Source organism: Gorilla gorilla, chromosome 8, assembly GCF_029281585.2.
Source record: "Gorilla gorilla gorilla isolate KB3781 chromosome 8, NHGRI_mGorGor1-v2.1_pri, whole genome shotgun sequence".
NCBI lineage: Eukaryota > Metazoa > Chordata > Mammalia > Primates > Hominidae > Gorilla > Gorilla gorilla.
The window spans coordinates 144,604,093-144,619,144 of record NC_073232.2 but is presented as its reverse complement, the minus strand read 5'-3'; the positions used below and the strand labels follow the sequence as shown (position 1 = coordinate 144,619,144).

Below are 15,052 nucleotides of genomic sequence, written 5' to 3'. Positions count from 1 at the left end.
CCTTGGCAGCCGGGCCCTCTCGCCTGTCCACTGCAGATCCAGGAGAGGCAGCTGCCCCCCTCTCTAGGTCAGGTCAGGGCCGATGTCCTGGGGCTGGGACACTTGCTGTTGCTCCCGGGGAGGTCCTGGGGGGCCACTCAGCTGGCATTCATCAGCACATGTGTGTGATGGGGTGACAGGGACAGTGAGGGCACTTGGGACATGGAGCCCTTTGTCCTGACCAATTTCCCGGGGCTGGTGGAGTCTGTGCACTGAGGGGAGCCTCGCTGGCCTTTGCAGCCCATGTCAGGGCCTGTGGCTTTCAGGGGCCTGCTGGGCCGCGGCCTCCTTTGGGCCTCAGGCAGGCTGCACAGTGGAGGCTCGAGAGCCCTGAGTCCCACCTGCAGGTGTAGAGGAGCCCCCAGCCCAGGGCAGCTGATGGGTCCCCTGGGGGGTGTTTGGTTCTGGGGCCCCCTCCTAGTGTCTGCAGAGGGGCCTGGTGGAGGGTGGGGGTTGGGGGGAGGATTGTGGGGGTGTCAGGCCTGGGATTGCCATCATTGGCTCACAGTGGGTGCCCCTGGGGACAGAGGCAGAGGGAGGGCAGGGCAGGGGGCCGGCAGCAGGGGGTGGGCACCAGATGGGGTGGGCAGGGGTGATGTGGCTTTCTGTGCCAGAACAGGCAGCATCCTGCCACCCACTCCTTCGCAGCTCTGCCTCGCCCATCTCTTTGGCTGTGGGGTGTGATGCTCCCTCCATGCTCTGAGTCACTCCTCCTCCAGCTCTGCCCCACTCCCTGGGAGCTCTCAGGCACCCTGAATGACCACAGCCCGCTGGCCTAGGGGCCTGTGGCTGCCAGGAGCCACCTCTTCTAGGAGCCCCTCCGTCTCCCTCTGTGGGAGACAGTGGCACGGGTGTGGGAGGGCTGTGCAGGACCCCAGGGGCTGCAGATGGGAGGATGGAAGGACAGATAGGTGGACGGCTTTTTCCAGCCTTGGCCCATCCACACACCTACCCATCTCATGCTGGCCTCTGAACACACTGACCTCTGGGGTCTTTCAGGGGATGTCCTGTATCCACAGGCCTCAACCCCCTGAGGACCCAGCCTCATGGGCAGCCCCCAGCTGGCCCCACAGTGAGCCCTGAGTGTGGCCCTTGGTGCAGCCACACCCCAGGACACAGGGCCCTGCCCATCCATCTGCTCCCGGCCAGGGCTCCTTCGTGGGCTGTTCTGCTTTGATCCCCAGCCCTGGGATCCCACTGGGCTTGCTCCCCTCATCCAGTGCTGCTGCTGCTGTGGCCAGCGTCCCCCGCACTGGCTAGGCACACCTGCCTCAGGGTTCAGGACTCAGGAGGAGCCCCAAGCCCCACCCCGAGTCAGGGCCATCTCCATCGAAGCTCCGGGGTCCCCGAGCATCTGTGCCTCTGGACGGGCAGCCCCAGGAGCAGGCTTCTCAGCTGCTGCAGGGCCAGGCGGCCTTGGAGTCCTCCAGGTCTGCCCCTGTGGGTGGTCCTGGGATGCTAGGCCCTGCGCAGTGAGAGGCAGGGGTGGGTGGGGCCGGGCCTCGGACAGTAGGACCCCTCTAGGCAGCCTGGGGGGAGGTGCCGCTGCCCACCTCTCCAGCGGCTGGGGGAGCTGGAGGAGCCCAGGTCCCTGCTGCCGTGGGCGACTCCTGCGGTCTCAGGCACTGCGGTCTCAGGCCTGAGCCTCCGCCACCCGGAGATACTGTATTGATCAGGCGGTTGCCCTAATCACTCATTTATGGCAGATCCCCGTGTTGTCTGAGGATGTCGATATTAAACACCGGAACATGATTCCAGACAATTTCAGACCAGACAGGACCAGGATCCACAGTGCTGGCCCGGGAAGCTGCCACTGAGCCTGTTTAATGGGTGGAAGCTTTCACTGCAATTAAGGTGGGGGAGGGAGATGGCAAGAATGCTGCCGCCAACAGGGTCCTGCTGGAGGTGTAGGCACCAGGACCCCGGGCTCTGGTTGTGTACCTGGGCAGGAGAAGCCACGATTGTTTCGGAGCCCAGGGGCCCCACAGGACTCAGCTCTGGGCTGCTGCCACATCCTGGCTGTGTCTGTTTCACAGAAAAGACAGGGTGAGGGCATCGCTGCCAAGACGGAGCCTGGGACACAGGGTATGTTCCCAGAGTAAGACCCCACTTGGCTCCCCAAGGCTGGAAGGGTGGTGGTGCCAGCTGAGGACAGAGCCCTGTCCTGGAGCTGCCCGGGGATGCCGGGAAACCACCAAGCCACCCGGGCAAGTCCAAGCTGGACACCAGGGCTCCAGGGTGTGCAGAGGCTGCAGGCTGCTGGTCACGGGGGTCTGCCCCTGGGTGAGGGGACGGTGGAGAAGGGGAAGGTGGCCAGCTGGGCCCTCGGAGATGCGTGGGCAGCGCATGTAATGCTGGGCCATGGTGCTGGCACCCAGGCATGACCTCGAGGCTCCAGGCCCCCTCTGGACTGAGGAGTCCAGGGTCAGAGGCCAGCACCCATGCCTGCATCCCCTCTCCGGATCTCTGACCTTCCTGCCCTGGGGTTTCAACACATCCTTAGTGGTGCAGGAAACCGCGTGGGGCTCAGCAAGGGTTGAGGGACCTGCTTCCTGCAGGGCCTCCTGCTCCTCTCCTGGGTGCTGCTGTGGCTGGACGCTTCTGCTCTATGTTCCCCGCTGTAACTCGGGAGCCTTCCCACCCCTGCCCAGCGGCTCTCATGCCCGTCTCTAGCCCCCACCTGTCTTGTCCCCATCTGTGTCAACCCTGCCCGTCAGCGTGGTGGGTCTTTGTTCCCGCAGGCCATGGCGAGAGGGTGAGGGGTCTGTGAGGTGATGTCTGGTGACTCCTGTGGTTCCTGTTGACCTAGCGGGCCAGGGCACCTGAGGAGCGGGAGTGGGGGGCACCCATTGCCAGGAGGAGCTATCGGGCTGGTTCCAACTCTTCCACCTGGCCCGGTGTTTCCTAAGTCAGGAGCCCCGTGTGGGCCAGACATCCCCAGAGGCTGCACAAGCTCTGCGGGGCCTGCGTCTCGGAGTCCTGGGGCATGATTTTCCTCATCATAAGCACTTCCCAGGTCATAGGAGACGAGACGGCATTTAATCAACTTCTGCTTGTGTTTCAACCACGTGTGACGTTTGATCTTTGTGACAGCTCTCACAGTAGTGCCCACTTCTGCTGTGCAATCCTCCCATGGGTGAACGGGCTGGTTCTGCCTGAGGACACTCGGAGGTGGGGGCCTCTCCCGGATGAGCGGGTGGGGTGGGCTGTGAAGGGAAGCGTCCCAGGCCTGGGACACGCCTGCAGCTGTGGGCAGCTCATCCACCACGTGGCAGCTCCGAAACTGTCCAGCACCCACTTCCCGGGCCTCCAAAGACATCAAGAGGGGACCTGGAGTGTCAGGAGCAGAGCTGATTCTCCAGCTCTTGGGACAGCCTTCGCGTGGGGTGCACGCATTGTGCTGGGGTGACATAGTGCTGACTCCAGGCGCCCTGCGGCAGGCTTATTTTACTCTCCTGGGCTCCCAGGTCTGGGGGCAGCCTTCGTGGAGGGTGCACGCATTGTGCCGGGGTGACATAGTGCTGATTCCCGGCGCCCTGCGGCAGGCTTATTTTACTCTCCTCTCTTCTTTTGCTGTCCTCATTGGGAGCATTTTCTTACCAGTTTTGATACAAGCCCTGGCTTATGAAAAGGCTATGTTTTTTTCGTTTTTTTTTCCCCGATGGAGTTTCGCCCTTTTTGCCCAGGCTGGAGTGCAGAGGTGCGATCTCGGCTCACTGCAACCTCTGCCTCCCGGGTTCATGCTGTTCTCCTGCCTCAGCCTCCTGAGTAGCTGGGATTACAGGCGCCCGCCACAATGCCTGGCTAATTTTTTGTATTTTTAGTAGAGACAGGGTTTCACCATGTTGGCAAGGATGGTCTCGATCTCCTGACCTCGTGATCCACCTGCCTCGGCCTCCCTAAGTGCTGGGATTACAGTCATGAGCCACCGCGCCCTGCCTGAAAAGACTAGGTTTTAACCTGAAACCCCACTGAGGCTTCGGGCTTTCCTAACATGGTTTGTTATTGGAAGTGCTCTTTCTACGCCCACGTGGGCCAGCCACTCAGCCGAGTGCTAGACGCAGAGGCGGGTCCCTGCAGGGTGGGAGGAAGGTTCTAGCCAGGCACACGGGAGGGCAGATCATTTTTTATTCTTGGGGAAAAGTGTTGAAATGTCACCTAATGCTTTTGCCTTGGACTTGGTGGTAGCCATGCCAGAGGTGACGTCGTGGCCATCTCTCGCCTTGAGCCAGTGTTTGGCCTTAGATGTGCTGTGGAGGGGCGACTCCCTCAGCTCTGCAGGCTCCCTCGACTCCCTCCAGCTCCCTTGGCTCCCTCCAGCTCCCTCGAGCTCCCTCGACTCCCTCCACCTCCCTCGAGCTCCCTCGACTCCCTCCAGCTCCCTCCAGCTCCCTTGACTCCCTCCAACTCCCTTGACTCCCTCCGGCTCCCTCGACTCCCTCCGGCTCCCTCGACTCCCTCCGGCTCCCTCCAGCTCCCTCCAGCTCCCTTGACTCCCTCCAACTCCCTTGACTCCTTCCGGCTCCCTCGACTCCCTCCGGCTCCCTCGACTCCCTCCGGCTCCCTCGACTCCCTCCGGCTCCCTCGACTCCCTCCGGCTCCCTCCGGCTCCCTCCAGCTCCCTCCAGCTCCCTCCGGCTCCCTCGACTCCCTCCGGCTCCCTCGACTCCCTCCGGCTCCCTCCGGCTCCCTCGACTCCCTCCGGCTCCCTCCGGCTCCCTCGACTCCCTCCGGCTCCCTCGACTCCCTCCGGCTCCCTCCGGCTCCCTCCAACTCCCTCGACTCCCTCCGACTCCCTCCGGCTCCCTCCGGCTCCCTCCGGCTCCCTCGACTCCCTCCGGCTCCCTCCGGCTCCCTCGACTCCCTCCGGCTCCCTCGACTCCCTCCGGCTCCCTCCGGCTCCCTCCAACTCCCTCGACTCCCTCCGACTCCCTCCGGCTCCCTCCGGCTCCCTCCGGCTCCCTCGACTCCCTCCGGCTCCCTCCGGCTCCCTTGACTCCCTCCGGCTCCCTCGACTCCCTCCGGCTCCCTCCGGCTCCCTCCGGCTCCCTCCGGCTCCCTCCGGCTCCCTCGACTCCCTCCAACTCCCTCGACTCCCTCCAGCTCCCTCCAGCTCCCTCCAGCTCCCTCCAGCTCCCTCGACTCCCTCCAACTCCCTTGACTCCCTCTGGCTCCCTCCAGCTCCCTCGACTCCCTCCAGCTCCCTCGACTCCCTCCGGCTCCCTCTGGCTCCCTCCAGCTCCCTCGACTCCCTCCAGCTCCCTCCAGCTCCCTCCAGCTCCCTCCAGCTCCCTCGACTCCCTCCACCTCCCTCCAGCTCCCTCGACTCCCTCCAACTCCCTTGACTCCCTCTGGCTCCCTCCAGCTCCCTCGACTCCCTCCAGCTCCCTCGACTCCCTCCAGCTCCCTCTGGCTCCCTCCAGCTCCCTCGACTCCCTCCAGCTCCCTCCAGCTCCCTCCAGCTCCCTCCAGCTCCCTCCAGCTCCCTTGACTCCCTCCAGCTCCCTTGACTCCCTCTGGCTCCCTCCGGCTCCCTCGACTCCCTCCAGCTCCCTCCGGCTCCCTCCAGCTCCCTCCAGCTCCCTCCAGCTCCCTCGACTCCCTCCAGCTCCCTCGACTCCCTCCAGCTCCCTCGACTCCCTCCAGCTCCCTCCAGCTCCCTCCAGCTCCCTCCAGCTCCCTCCAGCTCCCTCCAGCTCCCTCCAGCTCCCTTGACTCCCTCCAACTCCCTTGACTCCCTCCAGCTCCCTCCAGCTCCCTTGGCTCCCTCCAGCTCCCTCCAGCTCCCTCCAGCTCTCTCGACTCCCTCCAGCTCCCTCCAGCTCCCTTGACTCCCTCCAACTCCCTTGACTCCCTCCAGCTCCCTCCAGCTCCCTCCAGCTCCCTTGACTCCCTCCAACTCCCTTGACTCCCTCCAGCTCCCTCGACTCCCTCCAGCTCCCTCCAGCTCCCTCCAGCTCCCTTGACTCCCTCCAGCTCCCTCGACTCCCTCCAGCTCCCTTGACTCCCTCCAACTCCCTTGACTCCCTCTGGCTCCCTCCAGCTCCCTTGACTCCCTCCAGCTCCCTCCAGCTCCCTTGACTCCCTCCAGCTCCCTCGACTCCCTCCAGCTCCCTCCAGCTCCCTTGACTCCCTCCAACTCCCTTGACTCCCTCTGGCTCCCTCCAGCTCCCTCGACTCCCTCCAGCTCCCTCCGACTCCCTCCAGCTCCCTCCGACTCCCTCCAGCTCCCTCCAGCTCCCTTGACTCCCTCCAACTCCCTTGACTCCCTCTGGCTCCCTCCAGCTCCCTCGACTCCCTCCAGCTCCCTCCAGCTCCCTTGACTCCCTCCAGCTCCCTTGACTCCCTCCAGCTCCCTCCAGCTCCCTTGACTCCCTCCAGCTCCCTTGACTCCCTCCAGCTCCCTTGACTCCCTCCAGCTCCCTCCAGCTCCCTTGACTCCCTCCAACTCCCTTGACTCCCTCTGGCTCCCTCCAGCTCCCTTGACTCCCTCCAGCTCCCTCCAGCTCCCTTGACTCCCTCCAACTCCCTTGACTCCCTCTGGCTCCCTCCAGCTCCCTTGACTCCCTCCAGCTCCCTCGACTCCCTCCACCTCCCTCCAGCTCCCTCTACTCCCTCCAGCTCCCTCCAGCTCCCTCGACTCCCTCCAACTCCCTTGACTCCCTCCAACTCCCTCCAGCTCCCTCCAGCTCCCTCGGCTCCCCAGGCTCCCTTGACTCTCTCCAGCTCCCTCCAGCTCCCTCTGCTCCCTCCAGCTTCCTTTTGCCCGGTTCCAGTTCCCAGGCCCGGCAGGACCTTCCAGGCAGACATGTGGATGGGCCACCTGTGCTGGCAACCCAGAAACCAGAAACAATTGCGTTGGAATGCTGCTTTCCAGAAAAGCTCCTTGCCTTTTCTTTGGTTATTTTGTTGCTCCTGGTAAGCCTGGAGATGGTGGCAAAACCCTCTGAGAACAGGGAAATGCTGCGTTAGGGAGGATGAACGTCCTCCCTGGATGCTGGGCTTAGTGCTGACGAGTCTCAAGAGAACCTATCTCTGATTGTGGGGCCTGGTTCAGGGACTGAGACCCCAGCTAGCAGCCCTTGGGGAGGCCCTGGAGAGGCTGTCGGACACCGTGGGAGGTGTGGGAGGCTGGGGTTGGTTTCTCAACCCACCTGTGTGGATGCAGAATCCAGAGTGACGTGGGAGGAGGCGGCCCCACGCTGGGGTCACTTAGCGGGATTCAGATGGCGATTCTCATAGGACCTGCTCTCAGTTGCCAACGCCAAAAAAAATAAAAGCCTTCCTTGAAGAATAAATATTTTAAAGACCCTTGATTCGAATGCATTTGCTGTACTGGGAAGACTGTGTCTGTGGCCCTTTGGCCAAGCTGCACAATGAGGGCAGGTGCTGGTGGGCCCGGAGCTCCGAGCCGCTCCGTCCATCCCACGCCCGCCGTTGGGTGCACACAAGTACAGAGGTGCTTCCTTCAGGCAGATGCATCCTGGTTCCTGGGAAGGAGCCCCCTAGCTGTGAGATGGGATTGTGGGAAGCTGCGTCTGCTTCTCCTTTTACCTGCGTCTTAATTTGAGAGGTGGACAGCACGGGTGGAGGATGCGCTGACAGCATCGCTGCACGGCGTAAATCACGCCGAGGAGTGTGACAGACCAGTCTTGGTCCCTGTAATCACGACCCATGCCCACACTTCTTTACCAAATGTCCCCTTCAGAAATGTCTCCCGATGGCCTTGTAGGATGGCAGCCCCCTCCCCCTTTAGCCCCCTCCCTGGCACCTGGCGCCACACTGTGGGCTTGTTGAGTGTTTCCCCCACACTGAAGAGTTCACTCCAGGAGGTTATCTCCCTCCTTCCTGGGTCTGGAAGGGGCCTGGCCAGCGGTTCATGTGGTGACCTCTGACCTTGGCTGGTTAGCAGGCCCCCATGTCCCTAGTGGGTTCTTGGCCAGAGACTTCTGATCAGACAGTGCCAAGGTCCAGCCCTGAGTGGCCCAGCAGGATGAGAGGGGGATGTGAGGGGGAGGCGTGGGTCGGAGGCCCCAGGAGGCATAGGGCATCAACCTGCCTGTGGTGGGTAGTGGAGGGTTGGAGGCTCCAGGAGGCGTAGGGCATTGACCTGCCTGTGGTGAGTAGTGGAGGGTCGGAGGCCCCAGGAGGCATAGGGTGTTGACCTGCCTGTGGTGGGTAGTGGAGGGTTTGCATTCAGGGCTCAACCCCCGGAAGCCAGAGTCGATCTGAGGTGGGCACCCACCACCCTCTTGGGGTGCTCACCCAAGTCCTCAGGGGCTGAGTGTGGGGCGAGGTGGGGTAAAGAGATGGTGTGGGGTCTCCTATGCCCCCCCTTCCCAGGGCCACAGGGCTCCTCGGCCGTTCACAATAGGCTCTGTGTATAACGAAGGGGCCGTGCCCACTCCCCTCTGAGGCCCAGATCAAGTGACGTGACCCCAACCCTTTGCACACCCACTCCTTCTGGGAGCCTGTCCGGCTTCCTCGGTGACCAGGGCTGCCCATGGCACCACCACGCAGACCCGTCCCTCTGCTCCCTCTCCTCCCATTGCAGGGGCCTGGCCTCTGCCCCCTCCACGGGCCCCCATGAGAGCGGACTTGGGACTAGGGGAAACTGGGTAGGGCCTGGGAGCAGATTCATGGCCTGGGGACCCAGTAGCTGGGGTCACCCCTGCTGTTGGGTGACCACGTGGTGGCTCCCAGACCCCCAGGCCGGTCCTGTGGCAGACAGGAGGCAGATGTATGGGGCCTGGGGCTCAGGGCTCCTTGGGGGTGACCCCAGGGATGGTGGGGTCCTGCTGGGACATCTCTGGCTCCCCTAATGCTCCATAGGCCCCACCCAGGCCTCTGCTATGCAGACCCCCACTGTACCCTCCCACTGGCAGAGGAGGAAACTGAGGCCCGAAGGAGGTGGGCGTGGAGGTGGCCTGCACGGAGCCCACCATGAGGCAGGGATTGGTTTTGGGGGCTCTGAGTGCAGTGTTGGCCTCTTGCCCAGCTTGGAACCTTCCTCCTCTCTGGGGACCAGACGTTGACCTTTGCCTAGAACAGTCTCCGACTTCCGTGCTGCCGATGGAAGGCCAGGCGGAGACCTGGAAGGTTCAGGAACACTTGCCCGGGTCTCCTCTCTGCAATGACCTGTCCCGGGCACCTCACACCCACCTGCCTCAGGGCAGGGCCCCTCTCTGCAGTGACCTGTCCCGGGCGCCTCACACACACCTGCCCTCTCCTCTCTGCAGTGACCTGTCCTGTGCGCCTCACACACACCTGCCCTCGGGGTGGGGCTCCTCTCTGCAGTGACCTGTCCCGGGCGCCTCACACACACCTGCCCTCAGGGTGCTGTCCCCTCTGCCAGTGCCACCCCTCTGCCAGGCTCTGCGGCCTCAGCCCCTTCCCTCCCCCGGTGCGGAGCCAGCATGCAGGGAGCTCCGGGAACTCTCATGAGAGGAGTTTGATGGACTCCATAGACACTGGCTCCTGGTGACTGTGGTGGTTGCAGGACCACTCTTGGGACACCAGGCTGATTACATATTGCTCCCCTCAAAGCCCACAGGGAGCTGTTTTGACAGATTCCGGCCGGTGGACTTCCTTCTCCTTACCTCCTCCACTGAGTGCTGGAATGAGAGCTGACCTCTCCTTTGGGAGCCGGGAATGGGGCTGAGCCTGGGCTTGCGTGGGGCAGGGCCGATGGTCATGGGAGGTCCTGGCCCAGCCCGGGGCAGTGTGGAGACCCTCATGGGTTGCTAATGACAGGAGCTGGGGACAGGAGCCTGAAACAGCCACTGGGTCTCCAGTTCCACTGGTTTGGAGACTTGGGCTGGGGTCGGGAGGGCGTGAGGGCTGCTGTGCACAGTGGCAAGGCCAGGTGGGCACCTGGGGGCAGCAGGAGCTGGGCATCAGGGTGGAGCCACGGTCACCCAGAGGACAGCCACGATGCTGGTCAGCCCCCTGCCAGTGCCCGTGACTCACCTGGCGGGGTCTGGGCCAACAGGTCCCTGAGCAGGGATCCCTGTGGACATGGCCGGCAGGGACCACTTGGCTCGGGGCTTCTCATGGGTGCTGGTGCGGTGAGCCCTGCCCAAGCCCACAGGTCTCCACTCTGCTGCTTGCACGGCATCCTGGAGCCACATCCAGGATTCCTGCCCTGCCTGCGCCTTCCCTGAGCAGCATCTGCATGGCTGTCTCAGACTTGGTGTCCTTGGTGTCCCTGTGGCTGCCCTCCTGGTCAGTCTTAGGAAGCAGGGGCAGTTGTGTTCAAATCACAGGCACTGCAAAGTGGGGGCCGTGTGCCCCTAACCCCACAGCCCCACCCTCAGCCCCACTCCCAGCACTCCCCCAACCCCACGGCCCCACCCCTGACACGCCCTGACCCCCATAGCCCAGCCCCCAGCACGCCCCGCCCCCTGCACGCCCTTACGCCACAGCCCTGCCCCGGCACGCATGCGCCTTGCTGCTGCCTCCTGGCTGGGAGCCCCTGTTGGAGCCGCCGCCTCCCTCACACCCTCAGGAGGCTTTGCAGGTGTGCAGGCGCAGGTGACACAATTGCCGTGACTCCCTTATGCTTCTGACTTGTTATTTAATAGATTTTGTTTCCCATCCTTTTCCTCTCCGGGAGGGACTAACCTTGGGAACTTGTGCTTATTCTCTAAAGTGGAGGTGATGGTGGCTGGACTCCCTTGCCGGTTCACAGCTCGGGGGCCAGAGGCTTAGGGCTCTGTGCTGTGCGGGCTGCTTGGGGTCCTGGGGGAGGCCACCAGAGCACGTGCCCATGGACTGGAAGACGCTGGCTTCGTTTCCCAGGGCAGTGCAGGACTGGACTCCAGGTACCCATGAGCCAAGTGCCAGGGTCAGGGGCCTGGTACAGCAGGTGCCATGTGGCCGTCCTAGGCATGCACGTGGGCGTGGACCACCACCCTCGTTCTCGGCTCTGTTGGGAATGGCCAAGGCTGTGACGACCACGGGCTCCTGTGCCCGCTGTGGCTCTTCTGCCTCTACCGGACGCTGCAAGGAGCACAGGGGTCTCTGGGCAGCGGCAACCTGGGCCTGGGTGGAGCCTAGGTGGACAGAGGGTCCTTGGACCCAGAGCCGCCCAGTGGAGTTCATCTCCCCAAGCTGTAGGCAGCCAGCTCAGCCCTGGGCCTTGCCCTGACACCCTGTCCCCTCCCCACTGCAGGGCAGGCCCCACAGACTCCGAGGTCTGTCCTGTTGGGGTTGGCTGCTGGATGGCATTGGTGTCCCCATCTCCCCTGCCACGGCCCAGCTGCCCTCTCACTCTCCTCCCTCCTCCAGTTCAGCCCGTCTGTCCCACGTGCTGGTTCACAGCTGACTTTCCTTTAACATCTGGTGATGTTGGGTGACACCACATGGCGGCAGCTGCTCCCTGCCTGTGCGGCCGCGGCCTGGGCTGCCTTGGAGTGGCTTTGCTGGTGCCGGAGCAGCCTCTGCCTCGATGACATAATCTCTGTTTGGGGGTGCATAGGTTTTCCTGAGGAAGGAGGCTGGGATGCAGGGTGGGGCAGCTGCCGCCTGGAACGGGGGCTCGTGGGGGCTGTGTCAGCTTGTGGGTGTCGGCCACGGGTCTTGTCTGTGCAGCACGGCCCGTCCTCTGCGGCCTTTCTGCCCAGTGCCCAGCTCTGATGCCTGGCAGCCTCTTCTCTCACCCTTTGAAGCCCCACCCCCTCCGTCAACTTGGTCCCAACCTCCTGTGCCAGTCAGTGCCCCTCTGGCCACTTGCAGTGGGGAGTGCCTTTCTAAGGCGCTTAAATCAAACTGCTCTCCCCACCTCTGCGAGTCAAGCCCCACTGCCTTCTTGTGCAGAGGAGACCAAGGCCACAGGTCACAGCCCCTTCCTCACCCCCAGGTGCTCTGCTGACTGCTCTCCCACTTCACCCAGGACCAGCTTGTGGGTCTGTCCATACCCTTGGGGTCCTTTTCCTGCCTGTGCCCAGGCTGGCCCCTCACCTAGGCACCCCCTCCCTTCCCCCAGCTGATGCCCACTTGTCCTGGAGGGCCCAGCACAGGCATCCTCTCCCCAGGATGCCACTCTGCGCCTTCAGGCCAGCTCTGCCCTGTGCTCGGAGCCCTGAAGCCTCCATGGGTCCTTGTCACGGCACCCATAGCTCAGGCTGAAAGAACTCTGGGTGTGTGACTCTGTCCCCAGGGCCCATGAGGATGGACACTTTGCCTGCTGCGTCTATGCTGAAACCTGGTGCTATCCTGGGGCACCCTGGGAAGGGAGTGGGCATTTTCCAGTTCAGAGGAAAATGCGAAGAAACCTTTCGTCTAGAAACTGTTCTGTCTCCTCCTCCACACACTGAGTGCCTAAAGCACTTGCCCCACTAGACGGCACAGGGTACCCCCAGGGAGCAGTGGAGATGAGATGAGACTCCAGGCCGTGCCTCCCAGGAGGGGTCAGTACCTACCCTGCTGTCTCCCCGGGTCTGCCTCTGGCCTTGGCTGTGTCTTCCCTGCCTTTAGAATAACGATGTGTGTAGGGGGTTGTTCCAGCTGTCGAATTCCCCAGAGAATAAGTGAACATGAGGCTGGGGTAAAAGTGGGTAAATAGGTGAAATGTCATGAACCAGTGGGTGTCCTAAACCTGGCTTCAGGGCACAGTGCTGGCCCTTCATGGATATGGCACACTGAGGGGTGCAGACCTGGGGACACGGGCTTGGGGGTGCAGAATTGGGGACACAGGCCTGGGGACACAACTGGAGGCAGCTGCTGGCCTGGGAGTCATCTGGAGGGGCTTGTCCTGGAGGCCAGGGGGTGACATTGTGGGACCCCTGTGTTATGTGTACGGAGAATGTCCTGGGTTTGAAAGGCAAGTGCAGACGGTCTGGAAAGCCCATCAGAATCCCTTTCCTTGGTGTGGATAGGGCACACGGACAGGTCTGACGAGTGACAATTAGGGGAGCCGTCCTTCTCCCGGAGGGGCTTGCAGGTGTGGGAAACGGTGCCTTCTGCAGCTTCGCACAGGCTTGCGGAACGGCTCTCGTGCTGGGCGCAGGCGCTCCCAGGCTACACAGGTCATGGTGGACATAGCCACAGCCCTGAGCCGCCTCTCGTTGTTCATCTTGGGGCTGTTTGCAGACTCCCCCAGGCTTGCCCAGTGAGTGCCAGCAGGGCTGACACCCCTGTCCTCTGGAGACGCGGAGCAGGGTGGAGGGGAACTAGGAACAGCTGCTCATGTGTGCGTGGCTTCCCCCAAAACCCCAGGCCTGCCTGTCTGGGGGTCTTCACTGGATGGAGCAGCTTTCAGTGGGGGTGGCTGGTGCCTGGGAAGACAGCCCAGTCGAGTCTGGGACTCAGGTGTGTGTGGTTCATTCTTGCCCCGTCCCTGCTGTGGCTGAGCACATGCCTAATCCCATAGCAATCCTGGGAGTAAGACGTGCCTGACCCAAGGCCCATGTCTTCACTGACCGGGGCTCAGCCCCCTCCTGCCTCGCACAGGAGCGAGAGTTTGGCCCGCCCCACGGCGACCCTCTTCTAGGATGAGGGGCCCTGGGCAGTGTCGGGGTGGGGGATGTTGAGGTGGGAGAGCTGCTCTGGGGTGGGGCCTTGTGCCATGTGGGGCCTTGCTGCCACCTCACCAGGTGTCCCTCTGTTTTATCCTGCAGTGAACTTCGACCACTTCCAGATCCTTCGGGCCATTGGGAAGGGCAGCTTTGGCAAGGTAAGGCAGGGCCTGGGGTGGGGACTGGGCTGAGGGGGCAGGGGCAGAACCGTGGAGTTGGACGTGCTGTCCCCTGAGCCCACCTACTCCCATCCTCCTTGGGAGAAGCAGCCTTACCCGGGCAGAGGCTCCAGGTCTTTTAGGGAGGACGTGGGCACTCCTGCCACGGAGGCAGCTGGCTGTGCCGCCATCAGACTGGGCCCCATGGTGTCACCAACTCCGCAGCGTCCAGGAGCCACCAGGAGGACAAAATCGCAGCTTTGGCTGAACTGGAGCCTAGAGGCCAGGCTGTGCCTGCGGCTGCTCCTCGGGACCTACAGGGGACAGGACGGAGGGTGGGTGCTGAGCGTGCATCCTCAGCTGGTCCTTGTCCTCATCCTTATCCCTGTCTCCAGCCCCGTCCAGAGCGCCCTGCTGCTGTCCTCCAGATAGGCCTGTTTGCCGGCCTGGACGGAGCCCGTTCCTTCACTCTCCTTTTGTTTTCTCTTGACCAGATCTAACTTCCTGATTGCCGCCTTGTAATATCTAGAGATTGGGGGTAATTATAACTCAAAGAGGCTTAACGAGCACTCGGAAAAGGTTGGAATTAGCCCTCTGGCTTCTGCGCGCAGCTCTGTTGTGGATGAATCACTTCTGGATGGACAGTTCTTTTCAGCTGTCCCGGGAGGCTTAGCAGATGGGTTCTGCCTCCCTGCTGCTCCTGGCTGCGCAGCGGCCTGGACACTGTTTTCAGCTGTCCCGGGAGGCTTAGCAGATGGGTTCCGCCTCCCTGCTGCTCCTGGCTGTATGGCGGCCTGGACACTGTGTCTGTCTAAGCCCCATAAGCCCTTTTTAAAGCGATTGCCGTGCTACCGGAGCATAATACGTAGGGTATTTGAATGCGATTAATTACCTCCATTTCATTGTATAGCAAACGATGGCTCCACTGGGCTACTTGAGGCCTGGGATGTGAAAAGTCAGAGCAAATGAGCCCCTTTGCTCAGTGCGTTGAGAAAGCTCCCGTGCACCGAGAAGAGAGTGCTTTTGAGTCCCTGCATGTTGGGAGGCGCCCGTGGACCTGCACCGTTTTGTTGCTGGTGAGGCCGGTTGACCATTGAGGTGAGGTGCTGAAGCTGGCGGAGTTCGTCAGAGACGCTCAGGGCTGTTGGGATGACTCAGACCCTCCTGTCCTCCCAGCTGAGCCTAAGTTCTGTTTCCCAGGCCCACAGCGGGTGCACGAGGGGCAGGCAGGATGGAGTTTTGGGGGACTGCTCCCCTCTGGCAGCGGAAGACGGCAGCTGCGACCAGGTTCAGGAGAGGTGGCTTAGGGGGACCCTGGGAGTCACCAGGCATCCAGAA

The 15,052-nt window shown here is 62.7% G+C and overlaps 1 protein-coding gene across 5 annotated transcripts in view; it reads left to right on the top strand.

The window, feature by feature from the left end:
* STK32C (serine/threonine kinase 32C) overlaps positions 1–15,052 on the top strand; it is a 109,236-nt gene that overhangs the window by 55,865 nt on the left and 38,319 nt on the right. For all 5 annotated transcript variants that reach the window (XR_008669289.2, XM_055354047.2, XM_055354045.2 and 2 more), the window contains exon 2: positions 13,659–13,714. Coding sequence is in view for 3 of the 5 variants with exons in the window: in XM_055354047.2 (XP_055210022.2) it covers positions 13,659–13,714 (56 nt within the window). In the remaining 2 variants the exon portion in view is untranslated. The remainder of the gene's footprint in view (positions 1–13,658; positions 13,715–15,052) is intronic.